The 22,119-nt window shown below is 43.6% G+C and overlaps 2 protein-coding genes across 3 annotated transcripts in view; both read right to left on the bottom strand.

The window, feature by feature from the left end:
* The window catches only part of GRIN2B (glutamate ionotropic receptor NMDA type subunit 2B), a 413,013-nt gene that overhangs the window by 140,435 nt on the left and 250,459 nt on the right, over nucleotides 1-22,119 (bottom strand). The window lies entirely within an intron of this gene.
* Nucleotides 6,762-7,165, bottom strand: LOC141370164 (large ribosomal subunit protein eL31-like). The gene has a single exon (XM_073877948.1). The coding sequence runs from the start codon at nucleotides 7,153-7,155 to the stop codon at nucleotides 6,778-6,780; it is 378 nt and encodes a 125-aa protein (XP_073734049.1). The 5' UTR covers nucleotides 7,156-7,165; the 3' UTR covers nucleotides 6,762-6,777.

Below are 22,119 nucleotides of genomic sequence, written 5' to 3'. Positions count from 1 at the left end.
CACCTTGGAATACCGTGCGTACTCTAATGGGACTAAATAGGCAAGGGCTTGGTTCTTTGATCACAAGAAAAAGAAGCTACAGAAAACTACTAAATGTGTGCAACCACAGAAAAGGAGAGTGAATTCTCATCAGGAGGGGGAATGGGGGAAAGAGGACTAGCATTTCTTATCTAAGAAGTGTATTATGTATTATATTAGACTATATATAATATATATACACATGAGGATTATTATCCTGTATATATACATATTATTATCCATATATCTCTGTATATATGTGTATATGTGAATAATAACTCAAACATCATAGAAGTCCTCAATATAAGTAATTAATATCTCTTTTTTACAACTGCTAAAGCTGAGGTGTAGATAGTTTTATACAAGTTAAATAGGTAGTAGGTAGATCTGGGATTCACAACGAGGTCTGGCTGACTCTAAAACATACTGCAGCTCAGAAAACAGGCAGAGCATGGCAGTTCTGATTTAAAACAAATGCAAAGCAGAAAGGATCCCTAGAATTACACTCAGAAAGCCCTGCTTGGGATGCTATTGCCATTGCAGCCCTTGAGCAAGTTACTCTGAGTCAGCCTCAGTTTTCTCATCTGGAAAATGGTAGAACAACCGCCGGACAACATAGCATCACAAACTAAATCTGGTATTTTTATAAATGTGCCCGATACTGTAGCTGGTACAGTAGTGCTCCTGGCACATCATCCAAACCCAGTAGGCATGCCATAAATATGTGTTGGATGATAATGAAGTGGAAGTGAGAAAACCCACAAGAAGCACTCCTTTTTTTCCAAAACCATGACAGATGGTCAACTTCTTCTTCAGGATTTCTGATCTCTCAGAAACCACTCTACCTATGCCTTCACTGTCCTAAATCAAAAGTGAAAAATACAAAAAAGCACAGGAGGTGAGATGAAAGCACAGCCCGGCAGTGGGTGGGGCTCCAAAGTGGAAAACAAACCTGTCCTTTTTCTACAAATCACAGTCTCTTTGTCCCTGGAGGTAGCTTCCCCGATGGCCACAGTTTTCCCTCATGATAAAAACACAGGTCGGTCAGTCCCAGAGGGAGCACAGGGGCAAACACTGAGGCACAGTCCTTAACCAGGAAGGACACTCTTTGGGGCCCTTCCTTCCCATGTTTTCTGTCACATCGTTCCTCTTTTCTCTCCTCCATGTCCTGCTTTCTCTCTTGAATCTATAATGATGATTTCCTGCTTCTCTTTATGTAAAGAAGTCTTTTGGCTTTCATAGGCAACCATTTTCTTTTTATGCTTGACATGGTCCACTCCCCCCTCCACCCGCATCTACCACACACACACTCTTCTGTCTCCCTCCGGGTGGGGATTCAGCTGTGGCTGCACCTGTGTACTTCTCTGTAGAAGTGTGTGTGTGTGTGGGGGGGGGACTTCAGGTCCCAGAACAATACCTCTGTCATCTGCAGGCCACACAGGCTGCTTTTCCTCCTACTTTTCACTCTTAAGGTGAGGAGACAAAGCCTCTCAGGCTGATCATTCAAGAAACTCAGCGAAGGGTATTTTTTATTTTTCAGAGAGAGGGAGAGAGCACAAGCAGGGGGAGCAGTAGGGGGAGAAGCAGGCAGAGGGAGAAACAGGCTCCCCACTGAGCAGGGAGTCCAACACGGGGCTCCATCCCAGGACCCTGGGATCATGACCTGAGCAGAAGGCAGACGCTTAACCGACTGAGCCACCCTGGTGCCCTTCAATGAAAGGTATTTTAAGGAGAAAACCACAGCTGTGAAAGTCCACACAAGTCTTCAAGTGCTGAGCAGGAAATACCCAGGAAAAAGGGCAAACACCTGGACCAAGGCAGTTTCACAGATGAATGGGTGAGGTGAGGGGGGAGAAGCAGGAGCTGTTGCTGACTTATACCCAAGTGTAAATTGCTTGCTTTGTCCTACAGCATTTTATGGTGTTGGGTAGCTTCTCTAGGCAACTCCTGTGGGACTAGAGATGGTAAAAAATGTAAAGAAGAGAAACTACAGTGCTGCCTTGCACAGCAGCTTCTAAAGAGAATCCGGAAGCCCCTTTAGTCAACCACGTGACACCCCTGGTAGTCAAACTCTGTCACATGAGGTTAAGTGTAGTAGGGAGGAGAAAGTTAATGCAACACAGGGCTATCACTGATCATATGGTTTTGGTGTATTTAATTTTAAAAGGGGGTACACTCACTGGTTCCCTTCATGTTGTAAGTGGAAAAGAGGGGAAAACAGGCTTCAGTGACCTCTCTCCAACTCAGACACATGCATAATGACTAAAGAAGCCCTTATCTACCAAGCCTCCCACTCTAAAATATGCAAGAGTACTGCCCTGCTTACTTGGCTCAGCTCAAGCTCAACTACTCAACGATGTTAGAGGCCATCATCTACCCACACATCTGCTCTCATATGCACGAATCCTTCCCAAATAGTCCCTCACACACAGAAACCCTTTCCAGATGCACTATTGCCCATCATCACTCACCTTCCACTTCCAGAACCAGAAGCTGACCTACCCCCACCATCCAACAGAGGAGACTATCACTCCCGCGTACAACCCGCCACTCCTATCTCTCCTCTGCACACTGATCCACTCACTTCCTGAATCAATCCCCTATACAAATACGTGCACAAGCATCAATAAAGCACCTTGGTACTTTGCTGTAAATTCCAAAGCTTGGACGTAGCTCCCTTTCAGGAAAAGTATCTAAATTCTCCAATAAATTTTAACAAATATTTGTTTTCATATGGCACTTCAGCCAAGGGAAACCCTTCCTAGTAACCAAATGACGTAACACTCTGGTTTACCGTCATATTACTCTAAGAAGAGACCCACAGCAAGACAAATACCATATGATCTCAGTCATCTGTGGAACTTAAGAAACAAAACAAGTGAGCAAAGGGAAAAAAAAGAGAGACACACCAAGAAACAGACAACTATAGAGAACAAACTCGTGGTTATCAGAGAGGAGACGTGTGGGGGAAATTGGGAATGGGGATTAAAGAGTACACTTATCATGATGAAAAAAATAAACCAGTGGAAAAAGAAAAGGGACACAGTGGCACTTGAATAGGAGACCATCACACTACCAAGTTCAGGGTTTCTGGCAAAGCCAAAGCCACGCCGGCCTTTCTGGTCATTATCTGAAGGCTACTGATGCAGGTAGGCTGGTAGATTTGGTAGTATAAAAATGAAGACGTTCCTGGGAAAAATAATTCCATTTTCTCAATGAATTAGAAGGCAGATTTACCAGCAGAGAGTGCTAGTTAGAGGAGAGGAAGAGCCTTAGGTCTGAAGTGAGAAGAGAGAGTGTGAAGTTATTTTGGAGCGGGAGAAAGTGAACATAGTAGGAAATGTAGCAGGGCTGGGCGGGACCAAGTCACAACTCGAGATCCACGGCTTTGTCCTCACGGTTGTGCTCCTGCCTGGCTGGAGAGAAAGCTGAGCTGCAGGACTGCTTCGAGATACACGTGAAGGAGGTGGCCGGTCTCACGGAGGCCGAGCATCGGCATCACTGGGTGCCCCCCTTCGGGCATAGACGAGGGGACCGTGTGTGCTCAGGCTTCAGCCAGCTTCACGTGGCGCCTCCTTTCAGGCACATCCTGTCCAGCTCTGGCTTCCTGCCCTGGGGCTTCCCCGCTGCCATGATGCCATACTACGTCAGAACTAGATGCAACCTGGAAGTGTGGGAGAGTAAATGGGAGCAGAAAAGCAAACACTTGCTCCTGTTGTCTTTCAGGACATAGTTCTCAGGCACATCTTTAAAGACTCCTTAGAGGATTCTGGCAGGATGAAGGATCACTTGCCCTCAGCAATGCTCAACCCAATAACATATCCTTGTATCAATTTTCTCTCCTTCCCTGTCACATTCTTCTGGTCCCCAACTCTGGTTTCCTTTTGAATCGTTTTCAAAACAAACAAACAAACAAACAAACAAACAAACAAACCAAAACAACAACAACAAAAAAACCTACCTACCTAAAAGTCTTTACCTAAGGCTTTGCCTTCAGGGTAAGATCATTCCTTACAGGAGTAGCTAGAGCTGGGATTGTGGTGTTCAACAAAGACCCCACTGCTGGGGGTAAGCAGGGTGGCGGTAACTCCTGGCATGTACCAGCACCACAAATACTAAGACTCTCCCCTGTAGTGGCCTGCGGTGACGTGGAGGCAGAGGGTGATGGATCAGGTTGTATGGTAGCTCAGTCAAATATCTGCACGTCTTGAAAAAAAGGAACTGGAAGGGTTAGGGCAGCCAACTATTAACTCGAGGTATTCTGTGACATCCAGAAAGTCTCCCAGGCCAATGTTTAAGGAGACTCGCATTGCCTGTGGCCACAGGGCCGACTGTGGAAAACCAGACCTAGGAACTAACTGGAACAGTGACGATACTACAAAAGAGACTGAAGGCACAACGCTGGAACGTCTCCTACGTGAAAATCCTAATGGGAAAAGAATGGGACCCTGAGACCCACAGAGGGACGTGTGGGTGCCTAGTAAGGGAAGAATTTTCCTAAAACCTCCAAGGTGGCAAGAAAAGCTCCTCCCCGACGGTCAAAGGTAATAAACCTGACCTTAGAGAGTGTCCAAAGACCTTATCTGAAGCAGGTGTCTTTCAATAGGCCTCCTGTCCTTCCAGATATACACCCCTGTCTCCCTTCATTCCCTCCAGGTCAATACCTTCAGTCGGGTCATGCACAAGGATAGCGAGAAAACACAGCTCCTAGCAGGAGGCAGATAGCTAGGAGGAAATAGCTTACATACCGAAGGAATTGCAAGGGAAAGACCTGGCCTATATAAATCTGCAGAAAGCAGGGAGCACGCATGGAAGTGGATTTTGAGCAAGAGCGGGATATAGAATTTATTGGCAGGGGAGCACTTTCCTGTGAATTAAGGGTCAAAGGTCTGGCAAAGACTCCTAGAGGCACGCCTAACATGCTAATGGGTTGGTGGCCTAGTGAATGACGCAGTGGACGATGGACCAACTTTGGCAAAATATTGTGAGAGGGGCCCAAAGATTAGGGAGGTGGCAATGTTAGACCGGAAGGACTACGTGAGGCTGAGAACTGGCTACCTGACTGATCTGCTCTCCTAGAAAGGCCTGGCGGGATCAAGCACCAGCCCCCCACAGGGCTACCAGCTCAACAAAGCACCTTGCCTTGGCCTTTCCTCTTTCCCTGCCTCCACCCCCTCGTCCCTCATTTCTGCTCCCAAAGGTTGTGATCCACAGAAACTTCTTGCGCCAAGGCGAAGACAAGCTATTTCTGAGGAACAGAAATTACAAGCAAGCTAAAGAATCCTGAGACTGCTCCTGGCCCTAGCACGGACTCCAAAAATCACTGTCTAAATTAATGCATTCTAGGGGCGCCTGGGTGGCTCAGTAGTTAAGCGTCTGCCTTCAGCTCAGGTCGTGATCCCAGGGTCCTGGGATCGAGCCCCACGTCGGGCTCCCTGCTCGGCGGGAAGCCTGCCTCTCCCTCTCCCACTCCGCCTGCTTGTGTTCCCTCTCTCACTGTGTCTCTCTCTGTCAAATAAATAAATAAAATCTTAAAAAAAATAAATTAATGCATTCTAGTATACTGTCTAAGTGGGTTCTCAAGAGATGATAAGTCCCTCCTTTCGTCTTCTCCCTTCACCTGAATCAGTAAATTAAGATGGCGGTTAAAGGCAAACAACTCCTTGAGGCAGAACACTAATGCAAATACAGCCACTACGATCTCTTTGGCTCTGTGCCTACCCGAAGCCCCTCTGAGCACACCCCTCCCTGGGCATGACTCTGCTTCTCATTTCCCAGTACACTGTTTTCCTCCACTGTCACTGCCTAGCCTCAGGACAACAGTGTCCCCTGGAGGGATCGGATCCCCTTCTGGGGAAATCAAAGAGCAGATCAGGAATTAGTCACCAAACTGTGTCACTTTAAATACAAAGAAGAAAGAAAGGAAGAGAGGAAAGGAGCTGGCAGGGGAGGGGAGAGGAGGGTGGGCAGGTGACAGGGAAGGGGAGGAGGGAGACAGGAGGGGGGCAGTGTTGTAGTTGAGGCGTTCTGACTTTTCATCTCATTTAATCATCACACTACATTTGCAAGTGATCTCCTGTCACACAGACGTGGAAGCCAAGGCTCAAGGTCCCTGTTTTAAACAACCGTTTCTTAAGCTGAACGGACAGCGAGGAGCTACAGGTTGTACCCCAGCATGAGCAAGAGACAGGACTCGATTAAGAACGAGGGAAACCGATCAGACCAGATACACAGCCGCCCGCAGGCTTCTGCCTTCTTATTGCTGGGATTTATTTCAGCAGACCAGTCTATCGGGAGACGGCAGAGAACCGGAATGCAGGCAACAAGAATATTTTCATTTTCCTTCTATTTAACAAGTGATGGTGCTAAGCAATTGTGTGTGAAGCAATGTCCAGGGAAGAGGCGCCAAAGGCTCAAGGAGAAACTCCAACTTCACTGGACCCTGACTTCTGACAGCGCCAGGATGAGGGAGCCCTGAACCGGGGTGGCCTTCAAGAACGGGAGCAGGTGGATAAGCAAGCCAGCTTTCTTTAACTACAAAATGAACTTAATAATGACACCCCAGACCACTGGACCAGGCCGGAGTTTCCTGCAGATCTTCAATTGTTCTGCTTTGTGTCCGGAAGTCCCAAAGCCTGACACCACCTCCCTCTGCTTCCCTAAGATCTTTGGCATGAATATCCACCTATGCCAGTGAAATAGTGAATTTTTTTTTTTTTTTTTTTTTGCGGTTGTATACCTTTATTTGACAATCAGCGATTAGTTCTCATCCACATTAACTGTCTGTAGATTTTTGAAAGTGGTGACAGGTACATAGGTAACCAGTGTGTAGAGCTTGTTTGATGAATCTTCATCCTCGTTACATTTTCTGGACAACCGCACACGGCTACGGTATAGAACATTCCTTATTCCTTTGGCCCAAACAGCTTTGTTGCGCCTGGTGTCAATGCGCACATCTGGAGTTCCCATCTCCTTCATGGCAAATTTCTGGATCTCTTTGAGTGCCCAAGGGGCATGCTTCTTGAAACCCACTCCATGGATGCGCTTGTGAATGCTGATGGTGTATTCTCTGGTCACTACCTCGTTGATGGCAGAACGGCCCTTCTTCTTCTCGCCACCCTTCTTCGCGGGAGCCATTCTGCCGGGCCCTGGTTGGAAAGCTCGAATTTTTTTTTTTTATTATACTCTATCCCTTTCTTGAGTTTCCTGCTGAAGTCATCGTAACGCTTTGCCATCTCAGCATTTCCCTTCTCAACCCGTCCTCTGTAAACTGTACGTTCTTTCTCTACTTCCAGTGATAACTAAGCTTCAAAGACTCCACCTAATATCGTGGAGCTGAAGGGACCAATTTTTTAATTCAAGAAACAATTATATAGCATTTACCCTAAAGCCACACACTGTTTAATCACTTAAAATTATGAACTTCTTTAATACTCCTAACAATTCTATAAGTTAAGAGTTAGAAGTTACAGTTATTATCCCCATTTTCTGGGAAGAGAAAACTGAGGCTCAGAAAGATGAAATGACTAGCTTCAGGTCACACAATTAGAAAGTGGCAGAGCCTGGCTCCAAAGTCTGTGTTCTTAACCTTGGGGATCATTTAACTTATGCTCTACCTTTTATGGAAGAGGAAACTAAGACACAAAGCAGCTAAGTGACTTGTGCTAGAAGGCAGAGTGTGGGCTGGGATGAAGTCTTCTGATCTCCAGCTCAATGCTTTTGTTTGCTATATTCCCATGATCATGGTTCCAGCAGTATTCACCTCTAGCCTACGTTTCACTGGTGGTTCCCCATGAGTTCTTCAACTGATCTGTAGACTTACACTATCATGGTGGAGCTTCATTTTACCAAGGCCGTGTATAAAAACCTTCGGAATTGTGAGGATTTGCACCTAGTCCTTTGGGGCTTTAGAATCAGGTGATCCAGGTTCTAGAGCTTCCTTGCTAGCTGTGAGACCTCAGCATGTTTCTTCACCATTCTGGAAAGTCTAGCTGGTATATGGGAGGGTATGCTAAAAGCTGTAAGAAGCAAATAAATGCTGTTATTGCAATAATAATGGTGATTAGTCCTGTTAAAAGCATAATGTCTTACCCATTATTTCTGCAGTGTGTGAAATGGTGACAAAGATACAGACTCAGATGGTCATTGTTTCTCAAGGAGGGGGATCTGGTGCTGAGATTACTGCTGGGGATAGGGGAGGCTGTGGGTAAAAGCGAGGAAAGGCAAACCATGTTCCTATTAACAGCTCTGAATAACAGTATTGTGGGGTAAAATGGAAAGCTATTCATAAGGGAGAAACTGGGGGTCCACAGAAACATACCTCCGCATGTTCCCTTTCCCCTGGGCATGGGGTGGCATGCCTTTATCTGCTCTTATGTGTCAGCCCTTACTGTCATATCACAGGCAAACCTCCTGTAAAATTGACTGCATTTGGCATTTCAGCTACTTTCTCAGCCACGTCTGTCACTGGAGATTGTGAGCCCTACAAGGACAGAAACCCTTGTCTTTTATCTCTAGCTACAAAGCTAGTAGCAAGTTTGGCACTCAGTAAACGGTGGTTGAACAGTGAATGAATGAATGACTTTTCAACCTGATTTAAATGCAATCATTTTGCTTCCATTCAACAGCCCAGGACTCGGGTTGTTCTCTAAGTAGCGCCTCCCCTTCACACCACCCCCTCCCGCCCTGCCCCAGGATTGTGTGTTGGGCAGGACTAATATTGGAGCAAGAGAGTCAGTGCACTTTTCAGGAAGGGTGGGAAGACATATTGAGGGTTGGGAACTTTCTGAGATCCAATTTTTGAGAACCACTGTCTGATAGTTCTCCAGTATTTCGTCAGCCAACCACCAAAGAGTGCCCATAACTCCCCATGCATCAGAATGTTTCCTATACACATTAAATAATAAAAACAAAATCAAATTTTTAAAAACATCTCAAGCCAGCATTTTGTCTTGTTAGCACTTTAATCCCTAAAGAGACACTCAGCGCTATATTTTTTGGGTTCAGAGATAATTTTAAGAAAGGAAATGTGGAGAAAAGGCCCAGAGAGGGAGGATGCCAATTCATACATTCTTTGGGTGGGTGCTTCAATATAGAGAATTCCTTAATGGCAGGAATCAAGTGTAAACTTGGTAGATCTCCCACAGCACCCAGGGCTGGCTATGCACATGGCCAATGCTCAATAAAAATTGAACGGACAGGTGGACAGAATATAATTTTCTATTGCTACTTCTATTATCTACAGTCACCTGTAAACTAGCATAATTCTGGTCAGTATGTCCAAATAACCTACCACTTTCTTACCGATCAATTCTTTTTCTGGATTTTTCTTTGCACAGAACTGATATCTATTTTCAGTTTTTTATTCAAGCATTCAGAAACAAACAAACAAACAAACACCTGTCTCCCTCATCGTCCAACAGTAAAACCTCTACACACATAAGTGTCTTCTCACACAAATCAGACAACATAATATAATGGTATTTTCACTGGGGTACCGTGTCTCCGTCTGAGTAAGAGGTGAAGTCAGCGATGTGGTTAAAGTCTAAGACTGATGTTTTGCTTTTTTCTGTCATTTATTTGGAACTAGCTACCCTGTGCTTCAAAACAAGAAACTAAAACATGCCAACAATAACCTAACATTCACTCCCTGCATGGGAGTGAGGGGTAATGTAAACTAGTCCCAGTGAGTCATGTCATCTACCAAAACTCTCCGTCCAAAATAATTCATTGCCATCCCTGCAGCTGCATCTGGCTGCTCAGGTCACCTTTACCCATGCCCAAACTCATCCTCAGAAATCTTCAGTCCTTCTGTCCCTCCCATTTCTGTGGGGTTCTCTGTCTGCCCTCACTTTTGAATGACGAAGATTTCCAAGGCCAGATCATTCTTGTGCTGGGACTAGCCAATTCATGGAAAGTCAGTCTTGGAGGAGGAGGAAAGGAAGAGCTATTAGGGAAGACACTTGGGGAAGCCAGGGAGAGAGAACAAAGCCAAATGAATTATCGGAGGAAAAAGAAACATGGGAGAAGTACAACAGAATATGTAGAAAGGACTATGTTCCCCAGATCTCTTGCCCATTCCAGAACTTTCAGAAAAGAAATAGCTGAAGATGGGGAGAATGGGTTTGGGGAAAGTAGTCCTATCTTCTATGACAGGATTCACTTTGTTACTAAAGGGAAATAACCTATGAGAAGAGAGAGACAGAAAGAAACCAGGAGTAGGGTGGGCGAGACAAAGAGGAAGACATATGGGTAGGGGGGTGGGAGGAGGAGAGAACATGGTATGCAGTGGGAACACTGTTGGAAACATAAGAACCGCCCCCAGAAAGAAAATGCCAGCATCTCTGGGCAAAAATCTAAATTGTCAGCACATGCATCTTTGCTCTCAGAAAGATACACTTTTTTTTTTTTTTCTTTCAGGATGATTCCCCATTCCGACATCAGCAGAACACTTCACACTGAGAGACTAAGATCACTTCATTCCTCCCATCATGTAGCATTTCCAGGCCTGTTCCTCAGCATTCCTCACAAATGTGCTCTCTCCACGTTTTAGACTAATCAATGCTGGGAGCCCACGGCGAGGAAGATTCAGGAGCAAGTAACTGTCTAGATTTCATAGAGATTTTGGTCTTACAAAACTTGACCGGAAGAAATCTGTCCGTCTTGGGAAAAGATGAGGAAGGAAAATAAAATCTTCAATGTGTACACTTAATAAATACAGTATCCCATTTAATTCTCTGCAGGGATAGTCCAAAAAAAAAAAAAAGATAATTAACAAGGAGCATTTTCTTTGTATCAGGCCTCTGCTAAAAACCTTGCACTCGTTCTCATTTGACCAGCATGAAAATAACAGGTAGCCTTTAGTGTTACCTCTGCTTTTACAGCTGAAGATGCTCAGAGGGCTTAGGTAACCTGGCCAAAGCCACCAACCGAACAGGTATAGGGGCCAGGATACCAAGAGATCCACCTGGCTTCTGATATTGTGCAAATGGCCCCAATTTTATTTTACCAATAGTGAGTATTAAGAACCTTCCCCACCAACATTTTCCTATACCTCATAATAGAGTAAAATGCTTAAATCCTTCCCTTCCCTTTAATTCTTTCCCTACACTGTTTAAAAAATTATAAAATGATTAAAAAATTAGGCAATGGACCTGAATAATAATAAAAAAACCGAATCAACTGACAATTAATGGTAGTTAATGGTATAAAAGAGGAAATGATATGTATAGTCCACAAATGTCTGCCCTCTCTACCATATTTGACGCTACTGACCCCTTTTTTCTTAAAAGTCATTTCTTTGGACTTCAATAACCTGCCTCTTACTGAGATGACCACAGTCTTCCCTCCACCTCCACCAGGCTTGTGACCTTTGCTGAATTTTCTGCTCCCCCTTCCCTCCAACTGTTCTGGGTGGCCCAGTTGGAGTCTCACTTTACTTTCTCTATAAACTGCTCTCCTGAGAGAACTGATCTTTTCTCAGCTGGTTACTGACAGCTGTATCAACACTATGCTGATGAATTTCAAATCTGTAACTTCACATTCCAGACTGTACCGCTGTAGGCACTTCAAGATATCCTCACGAACATGTCCAGCCCTCAGCTCAGAATTTAACACATCTTCTGTGAAAAACAGGTTCCCACTTCAACTGCTCAATTTCCATTGATCTCTCACCATCCTTTCAATCTCAAGACTGAAAAGCCAGCTTTGATATTTTATCTCCTGTATTATCTCTATATGGGATACTACCAGATCCTAAAGAAGTAAACTTCAAAATTCTTTTGCAATCCCGGAGACCACGAACATTCTGGCCCTTTCACTGCATTTGGAGTAGGTCTGACTTGTCTCCCCACCTTTGGGTCACTTTTCCCAATGCCTCATATAGTCATACAAGATTAATCTTAAAATAACCACATAATCAAGTCTTTCCTATGGTTACTTCCCAGGATAAGGTTAAATGACATTAATCTAACTTTCAGGGTTTTCATGACTTACCAGTTAGTAGTGACATTCATTCAGCCCAAGCCAGGGATTCAAGAACTAAAGAGGTTGTTTCATAGAAAATTCTAAAGCAGACAGATATGCCAGTGGTCTCTAATTCAAATCCTTTACAAAAATATAACACAGAATAACTAAATGTTGATGTAATCCTACCTTTTACTGATACATGCTATTTACCGTACTATTTTTTTTTTTTTTTTGGAGGAGATGCAGACAGAGTAAATGACTTGATTAAGGTCACATAATGAGATGCCAACTCCCAATATGGTACTTTTTCCTACTATAGCATGTTGTCTTTCAAAAAACCAACTCTGTCCAACTTTTAACCCCACACTTGTTTCCTATTACTTGTCTATAATTCCACTCAGGTTAAGTTGATCCCAACATAACCCTCACATGAATATTCAGTGTCAAGTGTCAAGTCCAAATCTCTGTTCATGCTATCATTCCCAACTAGAGAAACGTCACCTTGCTTGGACCTCTAGATTCCACATTCCTCAAAAGCTAGGTCAAGTTCCACTGCCTCCAAATCCTCCACAATGTTTCAAGGCTGCAACTTCAGCCTACATAGACAACATTTCTTTACTACAGCATATTAACTGTACTATCTATTTGAGGCATTTTGTCATATTCTGTCTTGTACTTTTACTCAACATTTTTGTGCGTGCAGGCTTTGCTTCAACGAAATTTAAAATCGGAAAAGAATCAGAACATGTCTTTTCTGTTGTGTTGTCCTCCACACTGAGCATAGCTCTGTGCACAGAGTAGGTGCTGCATTATTTGTTGAAAATATAAGGAATCGAAGAATAGAACCTGAAATAAAGTCTTAAATAGATAGTCCAAAGGCCCAGAGGAAATCAAGTCTATAGATAATCAAGCTTAATTTTACAATTAGCTTAAGTGAATTTGCTCATTCAACAAATATTTAATGAGTGCTTGCTCTGAGCCAATTAAAGTGCTAAGCATTAAAATGCAATGGTGTGGGAGACCGATGCATTGCTGCCAACATGGAGCTAATAGTCTAGTCTGAGGAAGACAAAAACACTAAAAAATCATGTGTGTGTGTGTGTGTGTGTGTGTGTGTGTGTGTGTGTGTATGTGTGGTGTGTGTGTGTGTGTGTGATTTAACTAGGACTTTAGAGGAAATGGGGGGAAAAGTGGAGATATTTGAAATATATTTTACTGTAGAACCAGTAAGATTAGAAAACTGATTAGATTAAGGGCTGAGGGAGAGGAAAGAAGCAAAGATGACTTGCAAATTTCTAACACATGCAAATGGAAGGATGCACATGCCATTCCCCTGAGATGGAGAAAAGTGGTGGAGGGCAGAGTTGTGTGGTTATACCACAAAAATTCAACTGTGGCATGGGAACAATTCCATTAGTAGAACTCTATCAAATAAGAAAAGCTGGCAAGAAGTAGTTTGAGGCCCATATCCTGACCTTGACCTCATTCATCCTCAGGTGGGTTTCTTAAAAAGCAAATGCTCTATCAAAAATTAGGCCTGAGAAGAGGAAGAGGCAGATTCAAGAAACTCAGACAGCCTGGAATTGGGTAACTAGACTGTGAATCCCTGCAGGTTAGTGTTTGCTGAGGCAGGAAGAATAGAAAATAAATCTTTTCAATCAAAGAAAATCAAATCTGGCCCATTTATTTTTCTTTATCAAGTGAATCAAAAGCTTGGCTTATCCAAAAAACTAAAACTAATCTGAAAAAGGACTGCTCCCAGTATTCTGTGGATCCATGCAAAAGGCAGGCTAACACAGAGGCCCTTACTCTCCATTCCTGTTCTGGTGCTAAGTCAGCTGGTGAAGAATAGTGTGTTGGGGATGAAGCCAAGATTCTGGATTCAAAACCTATTCAAGCTACTTCATCGATCATAAGGTTGGAAGGAAACACAGAAATTTAATACCTCATAAAATCAAACAATCCAAGGACTTGAGAATCAAGGAACATCGGGCTCAACCCTTCCGAATTCCTTCCAAGCAAGCACCTCTCCTAAGACCTTATTTTACAAATGAGAAAACCATAGTCTGGAAAGGTAAAATGACTTCTAACACAGCTAATTAGTAGCAAAGCTGGGAACAGAACCATGTTCTCCTGCCTCCCAGCAGATCATCCCCTCCACTATATGGACCACATTGTCTGGATGGGAAAAGAGAAGGGTTTGCCTAGAAAAGTCATCCCTTTTGGAAAGTGAATATGAGATCAGGTTTTGAGATCAGTAATTTGATATCCAGGGAGGAGGACTGCCATGCTAAATTTCAATTTGGCCAAAAGAAGTCCCCACAGGTCCTTAATCACATGAGTAAAATGATCCAAATGATATTTGAAAATTATAAATCTGATAGTGGGTAAAATTCTTTGTGTGGTATTAAAAGGACACGGAGCAGCTTGTTCTAGGAATCCAGGCACAAGCTAACGAGGACAGTGACTACGGAAGCAGAGAGGAAAGACTGACGTAACTTAGAGGCCATGCAGGAGTTACTGGGGTTTGACTGATGGCATATAGAAAAGGAACAAAGGGCAGGGAGGAATAATTTCCAAGGATGTCACAGATTATAGGGCAAAAGACCACATGACCCCTCCCTGCACATAAAACAAATGTAGAAAACCAGTTCAGAGCCCATGTTTTACTGCCAATGAATCAGAAAATTCACCTTCACACATGAAGGATAGCATACTTAATTTTTAAAACAAATAATCACTTTTTCACTCCCCATGCACAAGCCCTGCCTCCCATCTTTATTGATTCATTCACATTTTCATTCAATGAAACATATATGAGTCTTCTGTACAAGGAGTCCCGGGGTAGCTACAAAAGACTTTCCCAGCCTTAGACACTCCCAGATATACTTTTAAATTGGAACTGCTTTGCATATCTAAATGTTATAATAGAAGTATGAACACAGGGCTATTGGAGCCCAAAGAAAGGAATGACTAATTCTGCCTCGAATTGTTAGAGAAGGCTTCATGATGAGGAGATGACACTTGAGTCAGATCTTAAACGACATTCATGTATTCACCAGGGGAACTCAAAGAGGAGCATTAGTGAGAACAAACCATGCAGATATATGAAGTAGTAAAAAAAACTGGTCACAGAGAACAGCCAGTCAGGTGGCCCAGTCATTGGCTGTTGCTTGGATCCCAAGCAGCGTATGCTGGGGCACAGTGGGGAGACGGAAGAGGGATGCAGATAAGCCCAATCATGAAAGTTGGGCCCAGATATTCAAGAGTCGTATGGGCTTGCTAAGGAATACATAGCTCATCCAATGTATAAAAAGAAACTATCAGAGATTTATGGAAAAGTGAGCTTTCTGCTCTAGATATCCAATTCTTCATTATTTACAGCATACTAAAATCTATGTAATTTAGTAAGTCATGGGCTACAACTTCTTCCTCATCCCCACCTTGATTTGAGAAAGACTATACTAGCCACTTTCAGGTCTTCAATGATAATGTCTCCATCCAAAAAAAAAACAAAAACAAAAACAAAAAACACAGATGCCTACGTGATGGGCTTTTCATCATCCAATGCAACTATTAGACATCGCCTTCCCTGGAAGATGCTTGGCAGGGATTTTGTCATGCTTTTGGAATTGATGTCTGATCAGGCCCTGGTTCTTCCTCCTTGGTAAAGGAAAGCACAATATATTGGAGAAATTTTGAGCATGCACCCCTCCTTAGCCCTGAATTAAATTCACAAAAGCAGGGTTTTCATTTTCTTATCAAGGCATGACGCTGCTATGTTGGGGCAGACTGTTCTCCTATTGTAACACAGCTCCTCCCTCTACAGCGTCTTTCCTCTGTCAGGATGGACCCTCCCTCCTCTGAATGTTCTGGGGCTCTGACCAGGGGCCCGGCACCTAGGCATTCCAGGATCATGCCCGCTCTTATTCATTTCTGAAGTGTCTCCTTCCCCTTAGATAAGTCCTGTTCCTTCTTCCTGTCTCCTGTCAATTTCTTTTTTTATAGACACATTTCCCTGCTGCTTACTAATAACCAGAGTGACTGATTCGACAGCTGGTACAACCAAGTGTGGAGAAGCAGGATCCTTTCCCAGTGCTCAGAAGAAATGGAAGAAACAGGCATTTTTTTTTTTTTTTTGGAAATAAATAAGCTCACAATCTGAAGCACGTGTCATTGGCAGGGCTGACAGACTTAGCATGTGTGTCCTTTACACGGGACCCAAAAGATTTCAAAGGCTGAATCAAATGCTGTGCTTGCTTTCTCCTTTCCCACTTTCCAATTTTACCTTTGCAATAGAAAAAGAAATACATCTCAGTCTTCCTGACAACACTGAGATATATGAACTATCATCTCCCACAGAAAAGGGGGGGGTACCCCCACCAGGCGGCCACTCTTGGCTGTCCCCTCGGCTCCTCCAGGAGATACTTGGATTTTCTAGGTCACCCCTTTGACTTAACACAGAAGCATGGTGGGCAGCACCGTGAGGTGCTCTGGGGAGATTAACTGTCATGCCCCTTCTCCTCGCTGCCGGGTTCTTAAGACAACACCAAATAGGATGAAATGAAGTTGACGTCACTTGAGGCAAGACGAAAACAATGCCAAGAAGGGAAAGGAAATCCCTGTAAAGAGAAGCAACACTAAATGGCCATGGCTCTCAGGCACTAAGGTTCACAGCTCCAGAACTGTCTGAGGACTGCCGTGGAGTAGCGCTAACTCTTTTTGTCCACCCTTCTCCTCCAATGCAAAACCCAGTATGGTCTCGTGTGCCCCTGATAGGAAATCTGGAAAAACCCCTATGTGCTTGGAAATAAACAGCTAAACACATAATCCTACTTATGGCACCAGTCTTTGGGCATATGCAAAATAAAGATTTGACTGCCTGCATGAGACATTTTCACTTCAACCTTGAGGAGCCAGCTCAATATTAGAACATGCCTGGTTGAGCCCCAAAGAGGAAAAATGCACTCTGGAGCAATTAATGAGTGTTTCTTAATAGTCCTTAGTTCCTCCCTCATGTTACGCTACTGGTGAAGAGATGACAGAAAGCTCTACACAATAGCTCAGATCTGGAATCTTGAGCTTGGAGAAGAACAAGTATTTGGGACTCAGTATTCCCTCCGGCTCATTCAAGGAAGCCCAAGTCTGATGGCCTTAAGGACGGGATGCAAAATGCCATCTGTTCATCCAGGCACCTTCGTGATCAATGCGGGAGAGACGGCTGGCTGGGTGGAAGCCAGGGGTTAGAGGCAATGAGAACAGTCACCTAATCACCACCTACTTGGTAAGTGTGTCTGGGGACTCTGTCATGGTTCTCTCTCTCTCTTACAAATCACAAAGGGCTTTAACAACAATAGGCAGTGTTTCTCTTCTTTTTCTTATTTCTTTGGACAAACGTAAAGTCTCCTATGCCGTGCAAAGTCTTTTGTGAAACAGATGGCATTGCTCTGTTATACAAAATTACATCCTTCCTTAATACAATTCCAAAGCGATGCTGTGGCCTCCCTCTCCCGCTTTTTCACAGCAGTCAGGAACCCCAATAACGCCACGCATTATGAAACCACCTGCAACCCCCTGCCAGACCATTATCAAGCCCAATTCCATTGGTCCCCCTGAAGGAGGGCTCTCCCAGGCTCCAGGGAAGGGTAGGGAGACTGGGGCAGCCCACCATTTCCTTTCTCACCTTGGCCCTCATCCTGTGTCTTCCTCATTCTAAACTGTTTTCCCTTTGATTTCATTCTGTGGCACTTTAGGGAGCAATTCCATTAAATGTAATAACAGCGTAGTAATACAAAGAACATCATTTTCTAGTGCTAATAACTTTCATTTTAAAACCACTTGTCCTGTCCAAAATTTAGCAAAGCATAAATTTCTCAAGACCAGCAGACATCAAATTCGAAGCTTTGAAGTTCTGTTTCTTTGGGGTTTGTAATCAATCTATGTACAGAAGAACTAGAACGCCATTTAAAGTCAGATTTGTTTTGATGCTCATGCTGCTAGCTTTACTGATGGGAACTCACCTCTCTGCACAAAACAGACACATGGAGCATCAGCAAAAGGACCAAAAACCGTACCAGGAAATCATGATCACCTGCAAGACGATCATCACTGATGAAATGTCCATATCCTCTACCCTTTCCAGAAATTGAATTTCACAGCCCTAATAGGGAATCCCAATTTTTAGACTGATCATTAGGAAAGAATCAAAGAAAGGATGCTTTCATTAGCACCAAATTCAAATTTCTGCAAAACTATCATTGCCTTTCACCCCATTCTGTTCACTGGGGCCACAAAAAGGACCCTGAAGTTGAGAACAGCCATTCCCACCCCAGGCTGCCCTTTAGAATCAGCTTAGGAGCTTTTAATAGATGTTCATTCCCGGGGCCCCTACTTCCTTCCCATTCAGAATTTTGCAGGGTTGGGCCTTGAGATCTGTATGGTTTCTTAAAGCTCCCCAGGAAAATCTAACCCCACACGGTGAGCACTGAGATGTACTGACACAGGGAACTCAAAACACAGGGAACGGAAGATAACATGGAAGCAAGTCAGCATATTAACACTTCCCTGAGCTTGTTGAATCAGCGATACATTTTAGAAGTCTCCTTTATCTGAAAAAGGAAAATGTTAACTTCTGATGATAAGAGCAAACATACTTTATTTGAATTACCTCCTTTGTCATCACTACCTCTCCCACCCCAGCTCCCCTGCTGCTGCTCAGTGTGTGTGGGATGCGGATCTTGGGCCTCCTACAAGACAGTGAACTACTGGACCGTACCCCACAGTTCTGAGCACACAGTAGGTGTCAACTGGTTTGTTATGCATTGCCGATGAGAACGGTTCTGCAAAGAGCTGACCACAGGGAGGATGTGTCAGAACACACAAGTGTTCAACTTGTCTATTGTGGGTTAATTTGGGAATTGGGCTGAATGATCCGGGAAGCAAGCACGTCCCTGAGGATCGAGCCGCTAGAGGCCGCTCTGAGCCAGATCCTTGCTAACCCGTATATTCTGGAGTGCAAGCACACCCGAGGGAGAGGAAGGCTGCTCAGTAGCACTGGGAGTCATGGCAACACCGGGGTTCCTATTTTTAAACTTGTAGGTGAGCAAGCACGAAAGGTGCGTGTGTGTACCTGTGGGGAAGGGGACTCTGGTATATTTCAAAAGACTCTTCTTTGGAGGTTTTAAGTTTGCAGGTGGCTAATCATCTGTGACAATAAGATCAGAGAATTAAACTAGAATCCACACTATTAAAATGGTTCTTTTCCCCTCCTTAACTCCATTATCTTATTCTCTATCAGAAGGGATTCTTGATGGCCTCGTGTCCAGAAATACTGGGAAAATTCCGATACTTTTAACCATGATATTCTGAAATTCTGATCTTCGTTTCTTACGCTTGTTCTGCTAGCCTCTTAGCCATGTCAGGTTGTGTTACAAGAGAAATAGGTCCTGGTCAGCTAATTAAAAGAACTTTCTCTGGACACCCCATTCCTCCGAGGGCCAATGAAATGGAGGATGTATATTGTCTGTATACCCACCATCTAGCACAGGATTCAGTACATAATAGGGATTGAACATACCCAGTGAATGTCAACTATCAGTGGACGTAATAGGGTGAGGCACAGAGGAGTGGCCCCCATGCGTCACATTTCTTTCACTCTTGATATAGCATCATTTGTACTTTTCTCCAATTTCAGCCTTAAACAAATCTGAACTTATCCCACCTGTCAAAAATGAATAGTGGCCCTGGAGGACATTTGTAAATCATGACAGAGGCCAAGGTCTTGTTTTGTTTTATTACACGTCCTTGACAGGATTTTCAATGGGTCTGTCACCTCCAGGAGTTTCGGCAGGTTTTAGAACAGAAAGCCTGCTCCCGCTTCCATTCCAAAGACTCTCGGGTCCACAAAGACTCAAGTTCTTGTTGTCCCAGATGTGGCCTAAAGGACTTTGGAATATACAGGAATAAGAAAAAAAAAAATCATCATCCTTTCCAAACAGAAAAGGCAGGCATGAGCAAGATCACAGCAAGGCTGGTAAACAGAGCTGCGTGCGATACGCTTCGGGACAGGGAGAGGAATAAGGCTCAGATTGGGACATCCCTAGCATGTGTGCACTGGATGCTGTTCCCAGACTGATTGTGGATTTATCATGGCGTCAGGACAGGAATTCAGCAGAGGCCAAGAAAGGAAACGTGTTAGTACAAAACCACCCTGAGCCTCAGGCTAACGATGTGCTCACGAATGTTCCAGTCCTGTCTAACTGACTCTGCTCAGCAGTGAGACAGCCCTCAGAATGGACCCTCAGATGTGCAACGTGGGGCAAAGTACACCTGGAATCCATAAAGACTTGGGTTTGAAACCCAAGCAAAGTAGGCAAGTGACTTAACCTTTTGGGATCTCAATTTCTATGAAAAATGGAAGTAATAATGTCTCCACAGAGTAACTTTTAAGATTAAATGAGGCCTTATAAAGCACTTGGCACATAGTATTCACTCAATAACCTTTTTTAAAGTAAATTTTCCATATTGCTGAAGCTTAGTATTTTTAACTACCAAGCTCTTTCTTGATTATAGGAAGCCTTTTAAATGGAAAATTTTAGAAAGGTATTATAGAGTTCTTTGACTTCTTAAACCAAAGATAATCAATATATTTTAAGCTCTTAATAATGACCTGACAATGACTACACTATTCTTTATACAGGGATGTTTTAAAGGGGGCATATGCTTCCTGGGGAGTATAGGGCAGTTTGCCCCAGATGGTCTTAGACAAGTGCTCCTTTCAAGGTCTTCTGCTGGGTTTTTCTAATATTTTAGGCACCTTACCATTCTGTTGGTTATTTCTTAATGCTGTCAGCTGGCCTGCCTGATTTCCATCATGTTCATCATTTCTAAGCTGTTGTCATCTGGGAAATAGAGAAGCAAGTATCTCTGATACTACCGGTGGCCTACCAACAATAGGTCCTTGACCATCTGTCTAGTTAACAGACCTTTGATTTTTGACTGGGCGTCTTACTGACCAGGTCAAAAACTAAACTTGTTCACCTCCCTTGCAGCTAGCTGCGACCACTGACTGATTCCTGACCGTGGGCTATAAGCAAAGTGTGGGAATTCTGGGTAACCTCCTTAGATGAGCTCAGCCTCCTTCCTAACTTTAATCTGCTGCTCGAAACTGGAGTTTGGCAGCCATATGGGCATGGGGGCGAAGGCCACAGCCTATAAACGAAAAAAGAGAAAGCTAGCAGGAACCTGGGTCCTGACAATCATGCAGCTACCATACCAGCTCTGGACAGACCGCCTAATTATGTCAATGTATCCTTTTTTTTTTTTTTAATGTTCAGTTAGCCAACATATTAATACATCATTAGTTTTTGATGTAGTGTTCAACGATTCATTAGTTGCGTATATATGTTTATGTATCCTGTTTAAACTGGGGTACTGACCCTCCAGGCCATATCTAACACAATTGCTCCACAAGCTTCTTAGAGGTATACATAAAGTTAGAGTAAATGAACTCTAAGTTAAAACAAACCACATTTACTTTAGGACAAGGATCTGTGCCAGTGATTTTAGTCCAAAGCCCTTTTCGGCTTTATTCATGGTTCTGGGTTATGCTCCAGCTACATCAGGTTGTTGCATATATCACCTCTCCTCTCCCAGGTAACAGAGGTAACTATGTATGAACACACATGCAGTGTGGTAACAAAACAATGAGAATAATGACCCTGGGTAGGCTGTGGCATCACTATTTTAAGCCATAGTCTATAACACACACATGCACACACACATACTTGGTTTCTTCTCTAGTCAATAATGAGAGGGATTTGACACATTAAGATCTACGTCATGATAAACCACATTATAATGATATTCTATTGTGCGATTTTTTGCCTCAAGTAAAGTCACCGGTGCCTCAAGTAAAGAACCAGTTGTTCAAGGAGGGGGAAAAAAGTGGGTGAGAGTGTCTGGAAATGCCACTGGGAAAATGAAAAGTAAGTATCTGAGTTTTCTCTGTTGATATCCGCAGGTAATCTATGCAGCAGATCCAAGAAGCCCTCATGTGTTTATAGTGATGATTCAGTGAGATTACATATATGAAGATTCTCTCTATGAAAATGGTCATTTTTATTATCCGCATTA

The sequence above is a fragment of the Callorhinus ursinus genome, unplaced genomic scaffold, assembly GCF_003265705.2.
Source record: "Callorhinus ursinus isolate GAN/ISIS: 27379988/994484 unplaced genomic scaffold, GSC_fseal_2.0 scaffold27, whole genome shotgun sequence".
Lineage (NCBI taxonomy): Eukaryota > Metazoa > Chordata > Mammalia > Carnivora > Otariidae > Callorhinus > Callorhinus ursinus.
Note: the sequence above shows the minus strand (reverse complement) of the source record. Positions and strands in the feature narration are given on the sequence as shown.

Bases quoted from the DNA above. Each gene is read 5' to 3' on its own strand.
- LOC141370164 (XM_073877948.1), bottom strand. From the start codon at position 7,155: ATGGCTCCCGCGAAGAAGGGTGGCGAGAAGAAGAAGGGCCGTTCTGCC.